Source organism: Camelus bactrianus, chromosome 11 (assembly GCF_048773025.1).
Source record: "Camelus bactrianus isolate YW-2024 breed Bactrian camel chromosome 11, ASM4877302v1, whole genome shotgun sequence".
In the NCBI taxonomy this organism is placed as follows: domain Eukaryota; kingdom Metazoa; phylum Chordata; class Mammalia; order Artiodactyla; family Camelidae; genus Camelus; species Camelus bactrianus.
The window spans coordinates 78,473,459-78,500,608 of NC_133549.1; the positions used below are offsets into that span (position 1 = coordinate 78,473,459).

The 27,150-nt window shown below is 40.5% G+C and overlaps 2 protein-coding genes across 5 annotated transcripts in view; one reads left to right on the forward strand and one right to left on the reverse strand.

Moving 5' to 3' along the window:
• SHLD2 (shieldin complex subunit 2) overlaps positions 1-684 on the reverse strand; it is a 77,164-nt gene extending 76,480 nt beyond the window's left edge. For 2 of the 4 annotated variants that reach the window (XM_074374337.1, XM_074374335.1), the window contains exon 1: positions 553-684. The gene's annotated coding sequence lies outside the window, so the exon portion shown is untranslated. The remainder of the gene's footprint in view (positions 1-552) is intronic. The other 2 variants (XM_074374338.1, XM_074374336.1) reach the window with 1 other exon arrangement.
• Positions 685-782: 98 nt separating this feature from the next.
• GLUD1 (glutamate dehydrogenase 1) overlaps positions 783-27,150 on the forward strand; it is a 33,787-nt gene continuing 7,419 nt past the window's right edge. Inside the window, exons 1-9 of the mRNA XM_010953730.2 lie at positions 783-1,410; positions 14,451-14,531; positions 14,816-14,871; positions 15,815-15,878; positions 19,704-19,798; positions 24,614-24,793; positions 25,531-25,668; positions 25,873-26,010; positions 26,278-26,358. Coding sequence (XP_010952032.2) covers positions 954-1,410; positions 14,451-14,531; positions 14,816-14,871; positions 15,815-15,878; positions 19,704-19,798; positions 24,614-24,793; positions 25,531-25,668; positions 25,873-26,010; positions 26,278-26,358 — 1,290 coding nt within the window. The 5' untranslated portion in view covers positions 783-953. The remainder of the gene's footprint in view (positions 1,411-14,450; positions 14,532-14,815; positions 14,872-15,814; positions 15,879-19,703; positions 19,799-24,613; positions 24,794-25,530; positions 25,669-25,872; positions 26,011-26,277; positions 26,359-27,150) is intronic.

Here is a 27,150-nt window from a genome sequence, read left to right on the forward strand (position 1 = left end):
CTTCAGTTTATACTATTTCAAGAACATGTTTCTGAAATGGGGAAGCACAGTCAGGAAATTCTATAAAGATACAATGATTTACGGAACTATTTCATCTCACCCTCACTGATTGGTTGGATGGGACAAAATTAAAAACTTAAAAGTGTAAAAGCCAATAGGTAAGGGGTTCCCCAACTCCCAGGCTTTTCCCTTTCCAGTCTCTGCAAGCCATCTCAAAACTCCAACTCCGGATGACATGAGTTCTTAGCAGTCCCCGCGGATACAGCCCTCCAACCACTGCTTCTCCTGGTGGCCCGAAGACAGCCAGGCGCAGGGGTGGCAGGACGGCCGCCCCGCCCGAGGGCGCGCGGGCGCAAAGGAGAGACACCCGTGACTCACTCGCTCCGGGCCCGCCGCCAGACCGCACCACCTTCACCCGCGTGTGGTCCCGGGACCGAGCTCTCAGCGCCCCCAAGAGGTGGCAAGCCCCCTCCCAAGGCAGGCCCCCTCCTCCGGCAGGCCCCCTCCCCCGGCAAGCCCCCTCCCCCAGCGAGGCGGAGGCCGCTCGCAGACCTGAAGTATCCTCGGCTCACGGAAGATCCCAGCAGCATGCGAGGCCATCGCCCCGCCCCCTGCCCCGCGAGCATGCGCACCAGGCCCGCCCGCGCCTGCGCGCCCCCGAGCGACCCCGCCGGCACGCGCCGCCGCCGGGGAGGCCGGGCGAGGCCGCGGCGGAGGCGGAGGCCCGGCTCCCTGGGCGGCGCGCGCCCCCCGCCCTGCCATTCACAGGCGACGTTGGCCCGCGGCCCCCAAAGTCCGCCCTCCCCGTTAGGCAGCGAGCGCCCGAGGGGAGGGGACGGCAGAAAGGCAGGAAGCCGCGGCTTAAAAGGGCAGCCCGCGCCGGGCCCTTCCTCCCTCCGTCTGTCCCCGAGCCTGCGAGAGCGCCTCTCCTCCACGGCCTCCGCCCCGCCGCCATGTACCGCTGCCTGGGTGAAGCACTGCTGCTGTCCCGAGTCGGGCCCGCCGCCCTGGGCTCTGCGGCGGCCGACTCGGCCGCGCTGCTCGGCCGGGCCCGCGGGCAGCCCGCCACCGCCGCCGCTGCCGCTCCGCAGCCGGGGCTCGCGCCGCCCACCCGGCGACACTACAGCGACGCGGCGGCGGACCGCGAGGACGACCCCAACTTCTTCAAGATGGTGGAGGGCTTCTTCGATCGCGGCGCCAGCATCGTGGAGGACAAGCTGGTGGAGGATCTCAGGACCCGGGAGAGCGAGGAGCAGAAGCGGAACCGGGTGCGTGGCATCCTGCGGATCATCAAGCCCTGCAACCATGTGCTGAGCCTGTCCTTCCCCATCCGGCGCGACGACGGCTCCTGGGAGGTCATCGAGGGCTACCGGGCCCAGCACAGCCAGCACCGCACGCCCTGCAAGGGAGGTGAGCGCCCGCCCGAGCCCCCGCGGCCCTGCCCCGCCCAGGCCGGCCTCCTGCCTCCCGAGGCCACGGCTCAGCCCAGCAGGGCTGGCACTGTCTCCCGCCCACGCTTTCCACCCCTGGCCTCAGTCTCAGATGTGTCAGGCGCGGGTGAATCGTGATTTTTCCACCCATGTCACCACCATGTAGTTGGTCGCATCTCCTTCCCCCATGAGCCATCTCCCCGGCTTTTGCATGTTGATGCTGTATGCAGAAGAGGCACTGCACCGCTCTTTTGATCCTAGCGTATGTCACAAACAGGGTGGGTCCTGACGAAGAGCCTTTGTAGAAAAGGAAATGACCGGCTCATCTGATTGTGCCTCTGCAAGATTTTGTGGGCTTGTGTGACTCAGGAGAATGCAAACCATGAAATTTTTGTCACTCTTTCTACAGCAGTGGCAGATGATACAGGAACATACAAAGTGAACTGCCTTCTAGGTTTGAAATTTAGACAGTGTTACTAACCAAATGAATTTGTTCATTTATACGTTGATATTTAAATTATTTTTCTACCCTGACAGTTTCAGTTTTGCACACACGTGAAAAAGGTTAATACGTGAACAATGTAACCTCACAAACACCGGGCGTCGTGACATTAAATCTAAAGGGTGTAGACAGCAAGACCGCCCGGCAGCCAATGGAATGAAATAGCTCTGGGGGTGTGTACTGGTCCTGGCTAGGACCAGATTTGAGCTTGAGGAAAAGTGCTTGAAGAAAGGAGTTAAGTAGGTTAAAATTCGATAGTCACCAAGTTATCCTGTAGTTTAAATTTTTGAATGTCTGTAGATTTGGCTTCTTCTGCAGTCATATGGCTTTCTTTGAGCAAATAAAAGCTTTTTTTCCTTTTTTTTTAACCCAGTAAACCGCACAATACATCTTTAAAGGTGTTTAAAAGTGACATAGAAAAGCTACTTTTTTCCTATTAAAATTATGTCGAATAAAGGACAAGGGAAGGTAAAAGCCTTGCTGGAGGTTGCTTGGCTAATGAGTACTGAGAATGTTGGGCTAGACCCTTTGTCTCAATAAATTTGGTCCAGTGTTCTATTATATTAGCTGATTTCTAAAAATGATTTTTAGAAATCTCTCTACCAGAAAAATTTGAGCTCTGCTGGTATTCCTAATCCAGGAACAAAGGTTGTTTCAAACTGCTTAATAATTTACTTCTACTACTTGCTAAATTTGCATTGACCCCACCCACCACTAGGACTTAACCTTCAAAGCTTTATTACCCTTTAGCTCTCAGTTTCCTCTTTTAACACCGACTTTTGAACCACTTTGAGCTCTACTTTCCCTTTCCAGCTGCAGTATTACATAAAACATCACCTTCCCTCTTCCTACCCACTCCCTTGTTCTCTAAACCAAGAATACAAGTTCAGGCTCCCAAGAAAAGCAAACAAAGATGTTAGGAGAAGTGGCAAAGTTAGCAAATACTAAATTGCAATGTTTCTTTGAAATGGACATCAAGTTGGCAGTATTTTCCAGTTGCTTAAAATATATGCAACTAAACCAGTATATTTGTTTTTCTGCAGGGTCTGGTTTCCTTGAAGTCCTTTATATTCTTCTGTTTATATGCCAAGCCCTCTCCTATCTTTATGAGTCACAACTCCACAGACGCACAAAAGTTTGCCATAGTTTGTCAGTCCTCTTCCTCTTCCTCTTGTTGGCACAGCAGTTTTATACCAAAATATTAATAAACCTAGCAACAAATTGCATCAGCCAAAGCACTGTTATTGTAGCACTTGCTCTTACTAGAACGTAAGATACAATTCTCTGTTCTATTCATCCCATTTACAAGAAGGCATGCTGTTGAAAGCATTATTAATTCCCAGCATATAAACAGAAACTGAATTGCAACTAATAGTAGCAAGCATTGCAAGATAATTTAACATGAAAGAAAATCAGCCTCTGTAAAGTGGTAAATTTATTATCTTAAGGAATTTGAAAGACTATAGAGAGAACAGGATTGGGAAGGATTATATAGCTATGAAAGCTTTCCAGGATATTTGAGTGCTTAAGGTAATAAACAGGATACTGATAGATGATGAACAAAGTTGGGGTACTCTAGACATCCATGCTTTGATTTCATGACACTCTGGGATCTTCCTACCCATTTATCAACCCCTTGTCTGATTGCAGAATGTATACTCCATGAAGGACTTGTTTTCAGTGGGTTTTTTCTTCTAATTAAACAGTATAAGAAAGTTGTTCTTGGTTTCACTCTGGTTTTAGTAATACTGCGTATATTAGGTGATTGAGATTTTTTAAATGCTTTGGATAATCCTCACTAACATGAGTCCTTCCCTCCTGTGCATACTTTAGCACCCTTCCCTCCCTGTCCTGACCCGACTCAACTGCCTTCTCTACAAGCTGTTCCCTGGGGAAAAAAACAAAACACCTTATCTGCTCCCCTTCATCCTTTCCCCAACCCTCAGCTTTCTGGTCTTTCCTCAGGAGCGACCTTATACCTGAGTTTTCCAAAATAAAGTTCGCAGGTTGAAGTAAAACAGCAGTCTAACTTAAAATCTCTGTAAGGGGAACAGGTGGTTTTAAGACCTGAGGGTGGCCGATGTGTACTTTGTACCAAGTAAATATTTAATAATAAACAGTTTATCTGCTTCTCTTTTCCAACATACCATATTTAACTGAAGCCGTAGGCTTCCATCTATTAAGGATTTGCAAAAGAGTGTGCTCCAGCCTCTGAAGGGAAGTTTTAAGAGAGGCTTTAAAATTATTTTCAGCAAAGATGAACTTTGTGGAAATTTGTGCTTTGAGAAGATTTTTTCAGACATTGTAAGTAATTGTTCCTGTTAACTTTCCCCGAATAAAATCTCTGTGTTTTATTGGCCAGGGTTCTACCTGTGATTAATCTTTTTAGAAGGAAATTTATTATTTAAAAGTCAATTTGGGGGAAAAGTAGAGAGATTGATGGTTCCAATTCATTGATGTGGGAGTCAATTTACTTTCCCTTCCAGCCTGTCCTCCCTTCCCCCACCCCCACCTCCAGTCTTCAGGTTAAAACTTACTGAGTCCAAACTCAGTGACAGATTCTTCCTCTTATCTTAGAACTTTCTCAGATTATCATTTAAATAAAGTTGATGGAATCCTCAGATGCATTGACCTAAAGCTTTTATTTAACTACAGATATCAGGACCATTGTTAACCCATTGACTTGTTTTTTAAGAGCCAAAATGCAAAAAAGAAACCGTAGGAGGTAGATGGTCTTTGTTGTCATCTTTGGGTGGCAGGATGCCTGGGTGGGGGCAGGGGAGGCAGCTAAGGATTGGAGTCAGTGCAATACTGAAATCCTCCTGGGCCTCTGGGATCTGATTCTGTGGTAGATGGTAGTGCCTTGGGGAAAACTGTAGAAAGTACTGATACAGTTGGGGCATCCTTTACTTTCACTGGAAAAAAAAATACTTCTGACGTATTTGCCGAATTTGACAACCATCAAAACATAGGTGACTTTGAATAAATTCACACTTTCTATTTTTAAAGTGTGAGTTGTATCTGCATCTGCTACCACAAGGTAAATGTAGCCTTTGTATTTAAATTTAAGATTCGACTCCATCTGAAAGTTCAGTTAAAAGACAGATAATTTCTTCTACTCTAGCCTTTAGCCCTGAGGTGGTGGTGGTGGTGGTGGTGGTGGTGGTGGTGGTTTCGCACTTTTTAGTTTAATGTGAATTGTGTTGCCATTATAAAGGCCTTTTTGTTTTTAAGAAGCCAAATGCCTCTACCCCCTTCCCTTCTCCAAATATACTAGGGAATGAAGAGCTAGGATAATGATGGAGACCTAGACGTCAGATTATTGTTCAGTCTTCCCATCACTTTGTGTGAATCCATCTAGATAGTTTGCTTTGGCAGTAAAAACCCATACGCAGGAAGACTAAACACTTGCTGCTCACTCATTATGCAGAGTACACTTTGCAGGAATTGGGGCGTCAAAAATTGGAGGACAAGCACCAGTGTGTATCAAACTCCAGTAAAACTGACAGTGTTTAATAAGAAATGAACGTTGAACACAAACTTTTTGACTTACAGGGGGAAGAAATTGTATTTAGCACTGTTGGCAATAACTTAGATTGCTTGGGAAAATTGTTTCTTTTTGTTTCAATTATGTTAAAGATACTCAGGGTTCTGCCAGGAACCAATAAAGACTGAAATATTAACTTTGGGATGTTGAAAAATTACTGGGCTCTGGACATGACACTCCTTTGTTTTCTATTTTGCATAATAATTAGGTTTTTATAATACAAATAATAAAGGAAAAGTCCTCTAATATCACTTTAATGAAGCACATTGATTCATAAATGGCCTATAACTGCTCTACCCAGCAATCCCTTGTTAAAATACATACGTATGACTCGGGTATTCAAATAATAATGAAAGTTGTAAGTATGACTCGAATACTCAAATAATAATGAAAGTTGTAGAGTGAAAAATGAAGCAGCTCTACCCCAAGTCCTTCCCTACAAGGTAACCATGAACAGTGTTAGGTCCAAAGCTGTTACCGAAAACTAACCCAGCTATCCAGATGAATCAGTGTTCCCCTTTTCCAGAGGCAGAAATTAATGCAGATTGTTCTCTATCCAGACTGAAGTGTTAATGTATGAATTACGACTGGTAAAGGCAGGAAGGGTTTTATGAAGGGCAAGAAGACAACCTGGGAGAGGGCTGCTCATGGCACCTTTAGGTACCTTTCACAATGGCAGCTGTACCTAGGAGAGTATGCCTTCGCAAAGGTCAACTGGCAAAGCAGGGGAGAGCAGTAATAGATAACATTTATTGAGCTCTATGTGTACACCAAACATTTCCAAGAGCTTTTCCTGCATCACTCCTTTGATTTCCTTAGAACAACCTCATGAAATGCACTGTTGATCCAGATTTTCAAATGCAGATCCTAAGGCTGAAGAGTAAGCCCCCCCTCCCCCCGGCAGGATTACACAACAGTGTGTAGCAGGGTTGGGTTCAGGCTCCAGCCATCTGATCCAGCTCCCCATTTCTTAGTCATTATTGTCTGGATTCATTTGTGTAAAAAGTTACAAGTTGTATCTTGGGGTAAGTACTGATTGAGAACCATGTTATGCCCTCAACACAATGATTCCTAAAACTTTGGATCATTTGAGATTTGTTAAAAGCTATGAAAAGACCTACCTCCTTCCTAGAAAAGAAATGCATTCATCAGTGATGTCTTTACCAGTCCATTTGTTATAATTATTTAGGCAGCAAAAGAACATTTTAAAAGGGAGTTTTCCATTGAAAGAGGTTTGAAGAGCTTTGGTGTTTAAGCAGTTTAGTGTGTCAGCCAGAACAACTCATTTCTCTGCCAGAGTGTTATTACATATATCTTTGAGGGTCTTCAGTGCAACAGTTTTTAACTGGCTTTCTTCTAGGTGCCTTTTCATAAGAACTAAAAAGTCTTTGTCATGAATTGCTATTATTTCTCTTGATTGTTCTTGGAGAATTTCTGTCAGACCTTCAAATTTTTCTGAATTGCTCCTTGGCTAGAGGGAAACTGAAAGATAGCACAAATGAAAATTTAAAAGATTGATTTTCCTTTCCTGGAACCAGTCAATAAGTGACACAGTTGAAAGCACACTGGACAATGTGTTGCTGCAATAGGAGTTCAAAGAAGATGCCAGGGAAAGGCAGTGTTGATCTGAAAGTAGGGAAGCCTGGAGAAGGGTTAGAAAGGGAAAGGTCATTTCAGATAAAGAGAAGTAGGGAGGGTGGCTTCAGCCCAGGCAGGAGGCAGGACTCTGTGGTAGGGTCATGGGGACAGCCTGTGTGTTTGTAAATAGTGGAAAGTAAGGCTTTATGGCATAATAAATATTTATTTGGTCTCTGTCCGCAGTTCCTAGTACAGAGCTCCTAAAATCTGTATAATTTCCTGAGTGATAGGGGTGCTGGGAGCAACCGTTGTTCTGCTATTAGGCCTTTGAATCCAGTTGCTGACACAGAGCTCCTGAAACTCTTGTCATTTACTGAGTTATGGGGGATGGTAGGAGCGTCCTACACAGAGTTCCTAAATCCCTTGGAATTTCCTGGGTGGTAAGATCACCTTTTGTTTTAATGAGGCATCTCTTGATGGGCTCCTGGATGGCTTCACGATCCTTCAACAGGTAGGATGTGTGGAATGAGGATGAGTCAAAGATAACTCAGATTTTGAGCCTGAGACACTGGTAGAAAAACTGATGGTATAAGGGACAGAAAAGTGTTATTAGGAAAGACGATTAGAAAGGTAATCTGGGGTAAAATGATCCTTAGGAAAAATGAAAATACAGGCATATATTTTTCTCAGTCTTACCCTTGGAAAGTAGCCTGTCCCTACCATGTCTGTCCCTACCATGTCTCCAATAGCCCTATAATTTTCCTCTCAAGATCCTTCTCACATGCCACCTAGACTTGTAAGTAATTTCTATGAAACTGGGTATCTAAAATTTTGCGTCTTTACCCCTTTGAAACATTTATTGTTGTCTTTTACTGAATGTTATCAACTTTATATTCACCAGTTTTACTAGCATTATTTCCAAGACCTGTTAGGTTGAAGATCTAAGTTTACTGTTAGTCATTGTTAGAATAAGGAATCTATAAAAAAAATTAACAGAATCCCCCTTTTAATGCATATTCTTTCTTCTCTCCATTGGGCAGTAGGCTATATACTTAAACACAAAACAAAGCTATACGTTCTGTAGGTATGTATGTACATAAATGAAGGGAAATGACTTGAAAGGCTATATATATATAAAAGTTGCTAAGGATGGTCACCCCTAAGGACTGGGGTCACAAGTGGTAATCAGAAGACTTCGGTTTTTCCTATATTTGAATTTTGATGAAAACATATGCATGGGAGTTAACATAATTTTGAAATTTTAGTGGAAAGAAGAAATACCTTCGATTTCATTTTTTCCCCCAACATTAGCTAAACGTTTGCTTTCCAGAAAGCTTAAGGTTGTCTTCTCAAAACCCTTAAAATAAATATTTTGATAATGGGTGAAAACTATTTGCTCCTTGCCTTCTTACACAGAACGGTACATGGATACTGTCAAAAGCTATTAAAGTGTATGATTTTCCTGAGCTCCTGTACTAAATGCTTCTTCCCTGTGCTGAAGGCATTTTTAGAGTTCTGGGTCCATTTTGCCTTTCTGGAGATTCTATTTTTGTGGTAGGACTCTTGGTTATTAAGTAATAGTTTCTGGAAAGAGATAATACAGTTGGAAATTGAATTTCTAGTGAATAAGTCAAATCTTAGTAAAAGATCCACGTTCAGTTAAGTTTTAAAACCATTTGAATTTTCACAAATGTGTTTAGTTAATGATTCATCATAAAAAACAATGGTGACTTAGTCACTAAGGAGCTTTTTTGTATGTTTTTGGTTTTGAGTCAGCTAGCAAAAGGAAGAAAAATTCAAGCTACTCAGTTGTGGTTTTCACTGCATCTTTTCAAAGTAATTAGCTGGTGTGTTTTCTTCATCACCATAGTAACTTAGCCAGTTTTTCTTTTTAATTTTTTTCTCCTAGAAAAACTTTAGTGTACACCAATGTTAGGCTCTGAGGATAGCAAGGAAAGTTTTGGAGAATTAAGAGGGAATGCTTTCTGCTGTGTGTAGTTTGCAGATATCTGCATTTTATTAATGTTCTTTTGAAACATCTGGATACCAGTTAACTCAATGACTATAAAGCTAATTCCTCTTGAGAATCAAAGGTATGATGTCAAAGTTCTATCACAACCCTTCCTCCAACTTTACCAAGTTTGATAAACAATAAACATTGTCATGGGTGGTGCTTTTTTAGTTTCCTCTGATGAACTGAAAGCACAGATTACTCTGAGATACGGTCCTTCATTTAAACCCCGTTTCTAATGACATCAGTCCTGTGGTCCACATCTGTGGACCATCACCCACTTCCCTTTTTAGTGTAGCCAGCCATGGACTCCTGCTTTCCATTGAAAGCATCTACATCCGTGATTACGTGTCCTTCAAATACCCAATTGATCTCTTCCCAAACGCTAGTAATGCTGGGGCCAACATAGGCTATGTATTTCTATAATTAACTTTCTATGATAGAACTTTCGTTCCTTCCAGTTTCTATCCCTCTGCCCCTATCCAGTCGCCCTTGATCTTGCTTACCTTTATCCTTCTCTGCTGTGGGAAAGGTGGAAAGACTTGGTTTTATAAAAGTGAGAATATTCACACTGCATATAAGACCCTTCTTGTCTTAGTTTGATTTAAAATGTTTTAAGTTTTTCTGGTTTTCTTGTCTGTATGTATCTTTTTGGCTTTATTGGATGACTTTGTCTTCAAATTCACTATTCTTGAAATAGAGTAGGCATTCAAAAATGCTAGGTTTTCCCATTCTTTCAGAACTTTGAAGTACATGTCACATCATTTTGCCCTTCATGTACACCAATTGTGCTAATATCTCCTAATCCACTGAATTTACAAATTCGGTGGAGAGGATCATCTTTTTTGCGGTCATTCTTAGCGTTTGTTAAAATGGTTAAGAATTTTAAGGTAACAATGTGTTTTTATTAGTTGTCTTTGGTTTTCAGTCTCAAAGGAGGAAGAGTAACTAGCTTTCCTTTGGGTGTGGGTAATTCCTGTATTACTGGAGTTTACTTATTATCTCATATTTAGTGCAGAGTATTTTATTTACAGGTATTTGTTTTATTTATTCCCCTGTTAACAGTTTAGTAACTATACCAGTATATCTGCCAATTTCTAGAAGTAAAATTATTTATGTATCGCTAATTTCTTAGGAAGTTAAAATGAGAGCGTTACGTCTTCTTTAGCCCAAGCACCTCCTGCTTTCATTTCTGGGTCCCTCTCTGTCCCCACCCATATCTACTCCAAGGTTTATTCCCCAACTCATCTGCTACTCTCCTTATAGTGCTCCCTGCCTCAGTTCATTAGAAGTCTTCCTTGATTCATAGCCTGCAGAAAATGCCTGTAGAGTGAGAGGTAATTTATGTAACTACTTCTTTTCAGTATCCTGGACTCTCTAAATGGGTGTGGTTTGGAAAGAAAATTTCACTTTACAAATAGGAATTCCTGAGTTCCCTCCAGTGGAAACATGTTTTTTGTTACAGTCACAGTTTCTGACTCATCAGTTTAGGATGTCTGCAATAAAATAGTCTTGTTTACATCGTTTTGTGGGAGGGGCCTGGTTTTTAATTAGCATTTATATCTAGAATGGTAGGATTGCTGTCTGATTTCAAGCTGTTTTTCCTTTCCCACTGAATGCATTAGTTATTAACACTGGCTAAGGGAAAGTAACTTTTCCCCCACTTAAGAAAGCAAGGAAAATTAGGATAACTTATTAACTACTTCCAGAGACTCTAAAAGAACAATAAAGAGGTGATAGGAGGAATACTGATTCTTGAGAGTGCACTATTTTACCACCCCTATGAATTTATCTTTGAGTAATCAAATCAAAGTTCAGTGAGCTGCTTGCTTAAAATCCTATACATTTAGAATTTTTAAAATAAATTTCTTTGTTTTTTGCCACTACTTTGTCATACTATAGTAGCAATGATAGTTAAGATTTGAAAAATTGTCCACATGCAGACACTACGCCACCTGCCTCGCACACATTGTCCCAAGCAATCTTGGCATGAAGCCTAAGAGTACTGTTAACACCTCCCCAGGTGAGCAAGTGCACATGTCCACAGCAGTTTCTGTTGGGCTGGATTCACTGGGTTAGGAGGTGCTGGACACTGCACCCCACCCAGATCCCTGGCCTAGCATAGTTTTCACTAAATAGTAAGCTTAAGTAATTCCTATTTACTCAGTAATAAGTAATAACTTGTTTAAACACATTTTAGTATTTAAACAATTTTTTAACTTAACCAAGGAAATGAAAGACCTGTACTCTGAAAACTTAAGACATTGTTGAAAGAAAGTGAAGATGCAAAGAAATGGAAAGATAATCCTGTGTTCACAAGTTGGAAGAATTCATAATATTAGATGTCCATACTGCCCAAAGCAATCAGTAAATTTAAAGCAATCCTTATCAAAATACCCATGACAGTTTTTCACAGAACTAGAACAAATAATCCTAAAATTAATCTGGAACCACAAAAGACCCTGAATAGCCAAAGCAATCTTGAGAAAAAAGAACAAAGCTGCAGGTATCGTGCCCCCGGACTTCAGACTGTACTGCAAAGCTACAGTAATCAAAACACAAAGTCCCACCACAAAAACAGACATAGATCAGTGGACCAGAATAGAGAGGCCAGAAGTGAACCCATGCACTTACAGTCAGTTAATCGATGACAAAGGAGGCAAGACTATACAGTTGGGAAAAGTTAGTAAATGGTTCATGGGACAACTAGACAGCTACATGTAAGAGAATGAAATGAGAACATTTTCTCACGCTATGCAGTTGCAGCCACTATGGAAAACAGTATGGAGGTTTCTCAAAAAAGTAAAAATAGAACTTACTGTATAATCTAGGAATTCTACTCCTGAGTATCTATCTGAAGAAAACAAAAATAACTAATTCAAAATGATACATTCACCCTAGTGTTTAGAGCAGCATTATTTACAGTAGCCAAGATTGTGGAAGCACTTGTGTCTATCAACAGATCAATGGATAAAGATATGATACGTATATATATACATTACAGACAATGGAATGCTACTCAGCCATAAAATAGAATGAAATTTTGCCATTTGCAACAACATGGATGGGCCTGGAGAGCATTAGTGCTTAGTGAAATAAATCAGACAGCGACAAATATTGTACGTTATCATTTATATGTGGAATCTGAAAAATAAGCAACTGAATATAACCAAACAGAAACATACAGATCTAGAGAACACCACTAATGGTTACCCGGGGGAAAGGCAAGATTGGAGTAGGGGATTAAGTACAAACTACTATGTGTAAAATAAATAAATTACAAGGATATATTGTACAGTACAGAAAACATAACCAGTATTTTGTAATAACTATAAATGGAGTATAATCTGAAAATATTGAATCGCTATGTTGTATACGTAAAACTAACATGATATTGTAAATCAACTATACTTCAATTAAAAAATGTTTTAATGAAAAAGCAATTTTTGTTTTAAAAAAACAAATATTTGTTCTTAATATTACTCACAAATTTGAGGGTTTTTTTCCTGAATACTTTCTAGGACCTGATACTTCTGCTTTTTACTACTTTTTAGTTCTTTCACAATATGCACAGACACTTGCTTAGAACTTGTGTGTATGTCAGTTTTAAGTGGCCATGGCTTTTGTCTTTCTACCTTAAGTTTTAGGAGTCAAGAAACAGTCATATATTCATTCAACGTGTATTTGAGTATTGAGCCATTTTCTGTGTGAGACACCAGGAATTACAGCAGTAAACAAAAAATCTGTCCTCGTGGTGCTAACTTGCCAGGTGCGGACGCAAGGCAGTGAACAAGTATGATACAAAGTCAATGTCAACGCATTAAATAAGGTAGAAGGGGCTGGAGAGTGGGGATGAGGAAGAGGTACTATTTTAAGTGGGATAGTCAGGAAGGGCCTCTCAGAATGAAGAAAGTTTTTAATAAAGACCTGAACAAAATGGGGAAGCAAGCTGTATAGCAATAGAGCTACTAGATCTGCTATATGCAAAAAAAAAAAAGTCAATTCTCATCTAAAATTTTAGCAACGAGTAAATTTATTCCACAGATAATCGGAGAACCCACTATATGCAAGATACAGATTGTTCTAATAGCTCACTTTTCTAAAATACAATTATTTTATTTTTCCAGTAGGTCAAAGAAATATGTTCAGTTTCAGAATTTGTTCTTTATGATCCTACATAGAGAAAATGTTCTTAAAACATGTCATTTATCTTTAGACAGGTGTTTTCTGAAGCACAAGAAGCCAGTTTTAAAATGGATAGGGGTGTTTTCTCTAACTGCCAGTCCATGAAATTACTGTAGATTTCTACCGAAAAACTTGTATTCCCAGAATTCTTCTTTAAGAGATGTCCCTGGGCCCCCATCACTTGTGACTCTCCGTGGAATTGCATGCAACTTCATCCAGGTGTCCTTCATCACACAAACTCAGTGTCAGAGGGCCCCAAGCAGCATGGAATCATCAACCTCAAAAGACCTTCTTCTCTGGGGTTGAGAAGCAGTGAACTAAGGATGCAAGGTGGTTTAACCCTATAAAACTTGGAAGGGTGATTGACCAAGATCCCCAAAACCAAAATGGTGGGTGTACTCACTTCCTGTGTCCCCTTTGCCGAACACCTACTTACCTGTAAGTACGGGGGTGGGCATTAAGACTCAGAGTTGTCTGTCTGCTTGGCCCCCTCCCATTCTTGTAGAAAGAGTGAAGGGAATTACCTCATTTCCAGGAAGGAGAGATGACGTTGTCAGCTTCTCAGCTCTCGGTTAAAAGAGGCTGGCAGGGGGGTGAAGGGAGTTACAGGGTAAGCATCTCTTTGTGTGCATCTGTGAGAAGCCAAAACCTCTGTTTAGACATCTGATACTTAAGTTGAAGCTGTCGAATTTGCTAATGAGCCATTTGCCTTTATTTGTATGCTATCAGAATGCAAAGTTTAACTCCCCGCTACCAAATCACCTCAACCAAAAAGTAAAAAAATCAAACTTTCAGTGAGTTAGTTGCCTTCTTGAAAGTGTAAACATTCATTTGAAGGTAGTCTTTGTCTTGTGAAATCATGGTTACTGTTGTTTCCCTCTAGGTTGTAAGTCCCTGAAGGACAGGGCTATCCCATCCCTAAATTCCCAGAAATCGTGCCTGATGCTACTCATACCAGAAAGCAAAAACTGAACTTCCACACCAATCGTTTTCTCTTAAATATCAAAATATTTCAAATCAAGTGCAGTGCTCATTCTGTCACTCTTTCTGGGTGGCTAATTAGCAGCTTTTCCTATTGGTTTTTTAATCATAAACTACTTCAAGTGTTCTTGAAAATAACCAGTAAAAAGTCTGGACATGCTAGAAGGATGGGCTAAATACATTCCCCTCCCCCCTCTTTCTTTTTTAAACCCTCAGGTATCCGTTACAGCACTGATGTGAGCGTAGACGAAGTAAAAGCTTTGGCTTCTCTGATGACATATAAATGTGCAGTGGTTGGTAAGTGATCTCCTTTGTTGTTACCTAATAAAAACTCCTTGGGGAAATAATGTTTGCATACAAGGTTACTTTTAAGATGTTAGAGATATATACTTTATTAGAACTGGGGTTTTTTTTTTTTTTTTTTTGCATTGCACAATTTAAGGCTTACGTCACTTTTCAATTCATCCTAATTAAGATTTAGTCTTTTTTTAAAATGGGGAATTTTTTATAGGAACTAATTGGATTTTCCTTAATTCTTTTATCCTTTATATGGAGTAACAACTTTCTGCCTTCTCTTTCAGATGTGCCGTTTGGGGGTGCCAAAGCTGGTGTTAAGATCAACCCTAAGAACTATACCGTAAGTATCAAAGTGACATCTGTACACGTGGTATAGGTAGCAGTCACTGGGCTTCTGTGTATCCCCTCTACCAGTGAGATTAATGGTTATTATTGCTTTTAAAAGGAATAGAAAAATAAGTAAATAATTGTTGAATGTTTAGCTGTATAAAAGATCAGCTGCTTACATCAATGTACTTTCTCATTTTCTTCATTTTCTTGATTAAAAGGTGATTAGTATACCTTTATATTCTTAGGTATTTATAGTCATGTTTATTATATATAACTATAATATAAGTATATTCTATACATAAATGAATATCATGTATTATGTACTGTATGTAAATATGTATATCTGTGATCTGAGTTTTTTTGGTTTTTTTTGTTTGTTTTTGGCAGGTAATTGGGTTTATTTATTTATTTTTAGAGGCAGCACTGGGGATTGAACCCAGGACCTTGTGTATGCTAAGCATGCACTCTACCACTTGAGCTATACCCTCCCGCCTTGTGATCTGAGATTTTTATGTTGGGATCTCAAGGTTGACATATCTTAACTAATTTGGTAGAAATTTTATTGTTTTATCCTATCCGTTCCAAGTTAACCTAAGCTGGTGTTACTCTTCTGATTAACATCTATATTAAGTTAGTTATGTAAATTAATATCTATGTAAACATAATCTGCCATTTAAATGAAAATATATCATGGGGATTACTCATAGGGTCCTATATTAATGCAGGGAGAACAGCTTTGGTCCACAGTTCTGTCTGTTGCTTAGTCTAATTTTTGATCTCAGAAATTTAAAATTTCATTTAAAATGGAAATGCCCGCTTTATGAGTTGTTCTGGAGATATGTGGAAGTGTCCTATAAATAGGAAATAGGACGCAACTGTTAGTTATTGCCACTAGTGGTTTTTCTATCAAATTTTTTCATTATTGTCTTTGATTTCATTTCTTCCCTTTGCAGGATAATGAATTGGAAAAAATCACTAGGAGGTTCACCATGGAGCTGGCAAAGAAGGGCTTTATTGGTATGTATTGCCATGTAGGTTTCTGCATAGAGTGGGAACATCTAAAAAGTAATTGTCTTAATTTAAACTCCTGCTTCTGTCTATACATGCGTGGATAGACTTGCCCTATTATTTAGAGCAACGGGGTTCTATGTTAGGTGTGGTGGGCACACCTAAGCCTGTATATGATGTATATAATCTCCAATAGAAAAGTTAGGTTCTCAGTATGCAGTGTGGACCCCAGGAGAGATCACTTCCATCTCTTCTCCTTGTACAGACATAATGAAAGGTTTTTGATCAGGGTAACAACATTGAACAATCCCTATTGTGCCATCCAAAAAGATTTTAGGGAGTAAATAATACCTGCATTATAAGTAATTTTTAATATGCAAAAAGCAGTTTTATAGTAGTAATCTTGTTGTTCTGAAAGCAGTGAGAAACGTGATGCCTTTTGGAATTGGAGGCCTAAATAAGCAGGCCTCTTCCTTCAAAGCAGTGGGCACAGGCGGGAGGCTCACTCTGCCATCCGTCCCTGGCTGGTTTTGAGGATTCCTGGGGCTCCTAATGTTTGTTTCTAGGAGCTTTTGCCAATCAGACTAAATTATGAGGTTGCTGGTCTTCATTTGCTGGATGTTTATGTATCATACTATTGTCTGTGTCACGTTCTTTTGTGAACAATGTGAATATTTTCTGTGATATAAGTATTATTTAATCTTTAATTTTTAAGCAAATTAAGTCTTTCTATTTCTTATTCTAGGATTCTGATTTAATAAAATAAACAAAATTATTTAATAGCATTTTCCATTTTAACATAGTTTAACTAAAGAAGATTAAATTAAATAGCAAAGAAAGTTTACTTTTTCTGTTTTCCTGCCCCTGTGGTTTTCTTCCCACTGTTGACAAGTTCTTGTGAACTTAAAATATCCTTGTTTTGAAATGTGTCCCTTTTAAGTAACACTAGAACTTTGCTAGAGTTGTCTTGTCTTTCATAATTTAAAAGGCATTTGGATTCTTGGCATGTGTCTTCCTTGGCACTACTGTGAGCTTTACTTACAGTCATTTTACAGGGGAAGCACTAGGACGTAATGAGTTAACTCCCTCCTTCAGAGAAATATCGACTAATTCTGAAAGCCTTCATAGTGTATTATATCATAGCTTAGCTTAAACTTTTAGCTTGAATCTCAAACTTACAAGTCTTGAGTGGTTTCAGACTTTATTTAGTTGTATTTATCACCCATATCTGGAGTACATCCAGCTTTATTTTCACTATATTGACAAGTACCTTATAATTCCAAAGGTTAAAAAGTGATTCATTGAAACACTGAGAGCTTAAATACTAGCGTTTGACTTTGCTTATGTGCAAAAACTTTACTAAGCCACTGTGCAACTAAACTGACATCTGGGCTCAGAAAGCTTTGTCACATAAGAGGGAGGCAGTCAGCATTCTTTCTCTCTCTAGGGCACAGAACTAATCTGAGCAAACCCCTGGAATTGATGTCATTTTTCAGTTATTTTCTGACTTGTCTTTCCACAGGGAGTTTCAGATTGTGAGTTAGACCAGAGTCTGAGTCCTGGCCCTGTCACATTGTGTGAGTTTAGGATCAGCGTTTTGATTTCTACAGAAGTCAGCTGGGATTTCGGAAGGGATTGCTTTGAATCTAGACCAATTTGTGAAGTATCGCCACCTTAACCATACTGTCTTCCAGTCCATGAACACTGAAAAATCTTTCCATTGTTGAGGTCTTCTTTAATTTGTTTAATGATGCTTACAAGTCTCACACTACTTTTGTTAAGTTTATTCATAAGTATTTTATTCTTTTTGATGCTTTTCTAAGAGATACTGGTCTGCAGTATTTTTTGCTTGTGAGGTCTTTGATAACGGGATAATAATACTGGCCTCCGAATGAGTTGAAGTAGGAAGTGGTCTTTCCTTTTTTTTCCCCCCCCTGGAAAAGTTTGTGAAAGGGTATTAATTCTGGTCTGTGAGTTTAGATGTCATCTCTGTAAAGTTCCCTTGCAATAACCTGATGTCTTCATCCTTTTCATCCCTCTGTACTTCTGTGCACCAAAATTAACCTTTCACTCCTACCCCTGTGCTCATGTTCTGTTAAAGCAGTTGCTTTTTTTAGCCAATTTTTCATCTTTTATGGGATTGAGTGATGGCATTTTAACTTTCCTAAGGGTAGTTACCTGTTTTCAAAAGGATGGACTTTCAGACCTGTGCTCTGTAGGGTATTTGAGGATTTATCTGTAATTCAGGAATTACTTGTAGTCATTATACATTTTTGGTTTACAGACTATGTCCCTCAAACTTGCCATTTACCAACATACCTTCTGCAAATGGAATTGTTGTTATTTGAGGCCATAAGATTATTTAACACTTGGTATTGCTGAAAACCAGCATAATCCTTTTGTAGATGCCTCTGAAAGGATTCGGGAGCAATTTGTCATTTACACTTTAGGAGAGAAATACTGATTAAACAGATTTATACTGACCTCCGGTTGAGGTATGTCTCTGTAAAGGAATGGAAGTTGTGAGCAAGTGGGAACAGTAGAGTAGAGCCCTATGTCAGAGAACAAGGCTAGAATATGGCATGAACTGTTCCATGCAGGGGACTTGTATGGGGCCAGGGTAGGCTGGGGGGACTTGAGATTTGTAAGATGCCTAAGGAAAAGATTGCCCGGGCATAGAAGAGTGACAGATTGGGTGGGGAACTGTGGGTGGCAGGAATGTAGAAAGCAAATCTTGACCATTTCAGAGTTGTCTTAACACCAGTCCTATTTCCATTACATCACAACTTGTACAAAGAAGTGCATTATCTAGGGGCTAGGCCCCTTAACTGTAGGAGAATATTAAAATGGAACTTAGTCTGCTGATTGAAGAGTAATAATTATAGAAAATACAGTTCTTAGAAAGACCTTTATTTGGGAGACAATGGTTTAAACATTTTAAAGTTGTTTTTCTTTTTACAAAGGTTATAAGTTTATTTTACATTTGAAATGATATAAAGTTATAAACAAGGCTGAAACCCCAACATAGATGAAAAAGTTGGTCCATCTCTGTAAACCTGCATACATATATATATACACTAGAAATACATGTATAGATGTTATGCATAGATATATAAATAGAGGGAAAGAATTTTATGAGAATGGGAACATATTATACATGGTATAAGAAACCTCCTTTGTTTCCACATATATGTGTTGTTGATGATTCCAAGCCATTCACGTGGATGTACATCATCCTTTTTAATGGCTGCATAGTATTTCTTTGTGTAGATATACCGTATTTTATTTAACTGACCTGCTAGATAATTAGGTTGTTTCTTATTCTTACTATTTTGATGAATCTATTTCAATGTATTCCAGCCTTTACAGATTTGAGCGGGCACCATTTAACACATTTACATCTGAACCTCACTGTGGACCTCAGTATTAGTGCTACCATTGGTACTTATTGCTGCCTTTGGGCTAACTTCTTGTAATCCTCAAACTTTTCAATTTGCTAATTCTGAGGAACTGAGGTCAAGAGAGGCTAAAGTGATTTTGCCTTTGCTTGCACATTCAGATATTGAGTGGCTTCTCTGTTGTGCATAGCTAACTTCCAAACATAGCAAGTAAACACCAGTGGGAAAAATGACCATGTAACACTGTGTGTGTGTGTACATTTTGTAGTGAAGTACTTAATGATGAGTATTTCTATGACTTCAATTCGTTACCTAGTTGAAATCCAAAGTTTTCTAGCCATGGGAGCTTTGTTATTATAGAGAATTGCAAGGATCTATGTGTTTGAGATGCCTTTATCTTAAAAACTGGTGCATTGCCCTTCCCCTGTGCCCCCAGGTCCCGGCATTGATGTGCCTGCCCCAGACATGAGCACAGGAGAACGAGAGATGTCCTGGATTGCTGACACCTATGCCAGCACCATAGGGCACTATGTGAGTACCCACCAGAAGCCCTGAAGGCTTCATTTGCTATCTACCAGAAGTAACAGTTAAATTGATTCTGCATATAAAAAGAGAATTCACTGGGTTTTTCTTCTCTCCTTTAATCATATTTTGATTTATGTATTATTTTACTGCTATCTGTTTGTTTGTTCTTAAATCGTGAATGTAGGGAACTTTAACTTTACTTACATGCAACCCCATCCTGAACGCCGGGATGTGACCCTCAAAGACAGATCACCTGCCAGGGCAGGATACATTGCAAGACAGTAGAAGGGAAATAAAGAAGCGTTCCGTTCTGACTTTTCCCTCAAAGAGCGTTCACTTAAGCAGATAAGGTATGGAGGTCGTGTGATACCTGAGCGGAGTTTCTGAAGGAAGGCTTCCCACAAGAGGCATTTGGGTCAGAGCCGGACCTTGAAAATGGATAGAATTTTAACATGGAGATTCGGGGGATGGGAGGAGAAACTGTAGGGCTCAGATTGTCTAAACATAAGGCACATTTAGAAAGGTAACAGAAGCGGGAAGACATGAACTAGTAGAGAAATACTCAAGTCCTAGAGTTTCTGTTTTACTTGCTAGTCCGAGGGGAGCCTTTGATGCTGACCCTTCCTTAGGCTGCAGTGTTAGGCTGGAGCACAGAGATGGCCTCCATGCCTGTCTTCACAGCCCGGGAGCCGTAGTGCTGGGGAGAAGCACTGGCGCATGACAGAGCAGGACTCAGCAGGACTGGATTGCATGCGTGGGACCAAGGGAAAGGACAAGGTTGAATGGCAGAGAACCAGGAGGACTTGAGTCTGGGGGACTGAGCAGTAGTGCCACTAATACAGAACACTGGAACAAACATTTAAGGACTGGGAAGAGAAAGGGAGTTGAAAAAGCATTTTAAAAATATATATGGAGTACTTACTATATGAAGGCTAAGTGCAAGCAAGAGTTAATACAATTGAGATAAATGTTCCCCAGAACTGGGTTCATCTCCTGGTGGGTGTCCAAAAGGCAAAAAAACACAACCAGCCCAAAGATCAGGAGAAGAAAGGATGTATTATCACTTGCAAGTAAGGAAAACACCTTGAATCTTTCCCAAGGCAGTGTCTCCCCAGAGAGCAAAACTGGGGAAGTTTAAGCTAAGGGTACATGCATATTCATGAAGGGGCTTGGGCAGTCCACAGAGTCCAAGCTTTAGTTGATTGAAGTCTTGAGGGTCAGAAAAGGTCAAGATCATCATCTGTTAGACTCCATTTGATCTGGTGGTTGGACACTTCAGGCTTATCTTTACCATTGAAATAGAACTTTAGTCTTTACAACTGATTTATTATCTTTGCTGTTGTTAATTCTCTTAGCTGATAACAGTCATTTGTTTCTGCACTCTTTTGTTCCCTTAAGATCATTTATCACTGAGACCTGTTCAAGGGCAAGCATTCTGGCCAGGCTTAGATCACAAAATGAATTAGGCCAAAAATGGCTTCTCTTATGTCTAGAAAGCCATGCCTGGTTCTCTTTCTCCAGAGACCCTCTCTACCCTATCTGCTTACATAAAGCCTTGAAGGAAGAGTTTGGAAGGTATGAAAAAGAATAGCAGGGGCCTGACCACATCTGTAGGGTAGGATCAGAAAAGCCTCCTTGAGATGTAACCTTCCAGTTTGTGTTCAGAAAGATGAGCAGACAAGGACTGGGGGAGCGCTGCTGGGCAAGAGGCCGAAGGAGACACCTGAGTGTAAAGGTCCTGACATGCAAAAGAGGTATCGACCGGAAACACACACAATCTAAACACCGAGAATTATGTGTCATTTGGTGGACTTTCTGAGCCCGAGAGAGAGCCTCTCAGAAAAATCTGAGGGACTGCTCTGAAGAGGTAGGGGAGGTGTCAAGATTTATAGGGGTTTTCATAACAAAGACCAAGTAGTCAGAACATTATAAGATTACTGTTAATTAAAGACAAGATATCTCAAGTTAATGAATTTAGCACTTTTCTATGTGTGGGAAGATGCAAGAGTCTGGGCTTATTGAAATCCTGCCTTTGATACGCACCTTAGCTGTCTAGGGCCTGCACCCTGTTCTTTCTCATCCTAAGTCCCCTCAGGGCCACCATTGTGGGTGGCTACAGTGGCTGAGGGCTTGGCATCCTGGACTCACTGTGGGGGAGCAGCCGTAGCGGCTTGATGGCAGCGACATCCTTTGTTTACTGATGTGGCAAGCATTCACAGGTGAACCAGAGAGGCTGAGGGAAGACTCTGGTGGCCAGAGTAGAGAGCAAAAGGATGGGGTGTGTGAGAGGCCAGCAGAGGAGGGTGGGACCAGATTATCGCCCTGTAAGTGACAGCAAGGACTTTGGTCTTTGTAGTGAAAAAACAGAAGGAAGGCAGTGAGGTGCTAATGAAAGCAGGTGTGTGTCAGGACCAAGTGTGCATTTTAAGCGTCACTGTGTGTGTGGCGGAGGATGGGATTGAGCCCGAAAGAGAGGTAGGTAGTACCGGCCTGCCATAGAGCTGGAGAGGAGTGGACAGACTGGAGAGAGATTCAAGGGGCAGAAGCAGTCAGTTACAAAAGAACAAGCACCGAGAGCTCCAGGTTGTGGGTGCTGGTGGGGATTCTGAGAAGAGGCCAATTCAACAAGTAGATTTTCTGTGGAAGAGTGAGGTTGGAGCCAGACCAACCGCAAGGGAGTGTTGAGAGGTAAGTGGAGCATGAGAAATAGCCTTCACTTAAGACAAATGCCCCTGGAGAGAAGGCAGCTTGAAAGGTGCCTGTTGTCCAAAGAGAAAGGTTTTTGTTGTTTGGCATGTCGATTGGCTGTGGGCCACAGATCTCTCTTTTAAGGGCCCTAGTGGAAAGACTGGCCTTAGAAGAGGAGGAATATTATTTCCTCTGAGAGGAAGAAAGGGGGCGACAGCATTCAGTGGAGGAATTTAGACTTGCCTCATTTCCTGAGGTAGTGTGTCTGTGGTTGGGAGCCTGGGCACACAGCCTAGATTCAAGCACTGACTCCCTCACACACCAGCTCTGTGACCTGTGGCAAGTGCCTTAAGTTCTCTGTGCCTCGGTTTCCTCAGATGTAAAATCACAATAATAATACGTGGTTCATGAGACAGTTGAGGACTAAATGAATAATAGTATAACGCAGCCCTTAGTAAGCACGCACAAAAATATTTATAAATACTACATCAGGTAAATTCCACAAATCCCCTGAAATAAAACAGGAACAGTACAAAAAATTTTGGTTTTGACTGCCATTCCCAAAAAAGGTTGCTTTTCAAGTCACCTTTTTATGTTAAAAGAGCTCTGGGTGTGGTCTGTTTTGGAGCAAGATGCTGATTGGTGCAAAACAGGAGGCAGGATGCTGTTACACATAGTAGCTCATTCCCAAGAAAGTTTTGTGAGGTGCTGCCAGCTCAGCCTTGGACTATACTGGTAAAAGACTTCCCTTCTTAAGATGGGAAACCCAAAGTCAAGGCCTAAGGTAAGAAGCCACAGTTTGTGTTAAATATGTCCGGACGAGAACCTGAACACTCAGGTCCTTTCGTCTGTCCTGGCCCAGAAATGTGGGCGCAGGGTCCTCCGCCGGCTTCCAGGACAGTTAGGATGCGGGGGAGCTTGCACCAGCCGGCGCCGCGCCGGACCTCAGCCAGATCACTGACAGCTCCAGCGTTTGCGTTCTCACTGTTCCAAAGCATTTGGCACGAGGTCTGCAGTTCTGTATTCATAAGTGTTAACTATTCATGAAGGAAAACTGTGGGAAAACCCCTAATTCCATAAATCACTTTACTAGACTGTCTTGTTTTGTTTTGCTTTTATTATTTTTGTTGGTAATTGTACAACTAATTCAATTCTAAGTCCTCTCCATAAAAATGTTCAAACAGCACAGATACAGACCAGGTCACTTTTTAACTTTTCCAGCTAGAATACACATGGGGGTGGCAGGTGGAGGGAATGGCATGAAGTAAGGCACTTTATCTTGTTTCATGTGGGTAGCAAATTGCCCGAGCAAATGTATTAAATCACCCCTACTTCGGCCACTAACTTAAAACTTATTATTCACTACTTACACGTAGCACGGGCCTCTGTGTCCCACCCACGTATACCCGCCCGATTTTTTTTTTTTTTTTTGACTCAAATGATACCACACTAACTAGAAAAAATTGAATTCCTGGGTTAATGGGTATTTTTATTTTGCTAGGTATTCCAAATTGCCCTGCAAACCTTAGTTATTTTCTTGTCTTTTTTTTTTTTAATTAATTTCTTGAATACTTTTGTTAATCCACTCTTTTAGGTGAACTGGAGTATGAGCTTATAAAGTTCTTTTTAAAGAGTAGCATTGTATTGAATTTCTAGATTCGTTTGGTGGGGAAATATTTTTACAATGTTGAGTCCACCCATCCAAGAACACCTGACTGCCTCTTCCTGTCTTTGTGTTTTGGTGACATGCTCAAGTCTTGTGGTAAATTTTAAGACACTTACAGGTGGCACGTATACTATGACTTCATAGGGCTTAAACATTTATTGATGGAATAATAGTTTTAAGCTGAACTATCTCTACTTTTGTAATAATACTGTTTGTACATACTTGTACATAAATTCCTAAAAACCCTGTTTCTCCCATCACAAATTACAGTCTACTTTATTACGTATTTTCTGGGGACAGAAATCTGAGGAACGTGAGGCTTATCCCTATTAATGGAAGTGTACCTTAAACACACAGTCCTGATGAGCCTATTAGTTAAATGGGAATGTGTTTCGACTTATTATGTTGGTTCATCACAGAAACTGACCTTGACATTTATCTTTTAAGTTTTGACTTCTTTCTTACAGGATATTAATGCCCACGCCTGTGTTACCGGTAAGCCCATCAGTCAGGGTGGAATCCACGGACGGATCTCTGCTACTGGTCGGGGAGTTTTCCACGGGATAGAAAACTTCATCAATGAAGCTTCTTACATGAGTATTTTAGGAATGACACCAGGGTTTGGAGATAAGTCATTTGTTGTTCAGGTAAAAATGTTTGCTTTCTGAAAGAACAACTGATATACACATAGAAAGTTTTTCAGGGTTTTTAGATTTGCGGTTTTTAAAATTTGATTCCTTTGAATCTCCTAAGTTTTAGAATGGATGTTTGAAAAGTATTAATACATCCTTTATCTTTTGTACCTTGGTGTGATTCATGTGACTAAACCAAGTATCAGTCAGATAGACATGAAACTCACCAGCTTCTTTTATTCAGTATTTAAATTGAAATTATATCCAGAAGAGGACAGGTCTTATTAATGTGTATATAGAAGGGTTTGCACAATGACCCAAATTTCAACTTTCAGGAAGAATTTACTTGGTATTTAATTAATTTACTTAGGGGAATCTTAAGTTAAGGTGAATGCTACTTTAAAATAAAACTCACTCCTCCTCATTAGTGACTTACCTTTTCATGACCATGGGACATCTGTCGGGTCATCAGGGACTGAGGTAATGTGGTTGACGCCACTGCCATTTCTCTGTAAGTCAGCAAGGCTGCATCTAACTGAACTTCTTCAGGACTCATTATTACAGATTACAAAGGATTGGTTTCTACATTCTTAAACATAGAAATTTATTGCTGAAGAGAGACCATTGTTTCTTTTGCCAAAAGGATTTTGAGAATTACTTCTAAACTAAAAGAATGTGTATTGGCCAGAATATGACTGTTAACCGTCTGCTGGGACTTCGGTTTTTGTTTCACGCATAATTGTTCTTCACAGGGATTTGGTAACGTGGGCTTGCACTCTATGAGATACTTACATCGTTTCGGTGCTAAATGCGTTGGTGTTGGTGAATCTGATGGGAGCATATATAATCCAGATGGTATTGACCCAAAAGAACTAGAAGACTTCAAATTGGTATGTTCATCTAATATCTGAATGGTTTGACCACCTGAATATTGTAAAGTTGAAATAAGTCTTAACTGAAGTCTATTTCCTGTGCTTATTTTTTTAAATGTAACTCAAAGAGCTCTTAATAAATGAGTCTTCATATCATAGGCAGTAAACGTAAACATTTAAACTCTGGTGCAGTCACTAATTCTGATTTTCAATCAATTATAGCAACATGGAACAATCCTGGGCTTCCCCAAGGCAAAGATCTATGAAGGGAGCATCTTGGAGGCCGACTGCGACATATTGATCCCTGCTGCCAGCGAGAAGCAGCTGACCAAGTCCAATGCACCCAAAGTCAAAGCCAAGGTGAGAGCCTGATGGGTTCAGCCTTACCAATGTGGAATGTCGTTGAGGGTCATAGGAAAGCTCTAATTGAGTTTCTTCTTTCTTTCTTTTTTTAACAGCTTTATTGGGATGTAATTCACATACCATGTAATTCCCCAAGGGTACAATTTACAGAGGGATGATTGTTCTTTCCCACAGCCCCCTTCCCATATACTCACATCTCTTGAGCTCAGTTGGAGGGGATTTGATGGTGTTACTGGCATTTCTCTATATTCCTGACTCTTGCAGATCATTGCTGAAGGTGCCAACGGACCAACAACTCCAGAAGCTGATAAAATTTTCCTGGAGAGGAACATTATGGTTATTCCAGTAAGTCATCTGTGTTTGCCAAGTTTTGTATGTGCTTGGAATCATAATTATCTTTTGCAAAGAACTGAGGGGAGAGGAGGATTGTTAGTTTCCCAAGCCTTAGTGAAGTTTTTAATTTTGCTTTTAAGAAAATATAAGTAGGAGCGGGGCTATATATAATAAGCCTGTCAATTCACTTGGACCTGGCCATTTTCTTCCAGTTTCAGGCTCTTGGGTATATATTTACCCTTCTTAAAACCCCAATCATATAAATGTATAATGTGCTAGAAATACTACTCAAACTCTTATTTTCTGTGATTCCTAACCTTATGCATTTGGAATGTCTTTTTCTGCTTTACTCAGAAAGCTAACATGAGTAGCATGTGCTTAGCCTCAGTGGATAAGCATGGAGTCTATACCAAAAGGTCACTGGAAATTGGAAGTTAGTGTGGAATTGGGATGCATTGTGAAGAAGCCCTTTTGCCGAAAACACTTAAGAAATTCAATTTAACTGAAATAGGCTGTCTGTCCTTACTTAGTGGGAAAGGGAATGCTAATCTTCCGGTGAGATACCCTTGGACAATCCAATCCAGTGGGTAGTGGGCAAGCAATTTTTTCTGAGAACCTTTTGGTGGAGAAAAGGCTGTAACCAAAATTGATCGAGTACTTGCTGATTAATAAAACAAAAAAAACCTTTTTTCTCTAATTGAGAAAACTTCAGATGGATTGGAAAGGTGACTTGTTAAATTTCAATGTAAAATTTCTGATACTAAGATATATTTCAGAAGCTTAAAGCTTGGTCTTCTATGATAT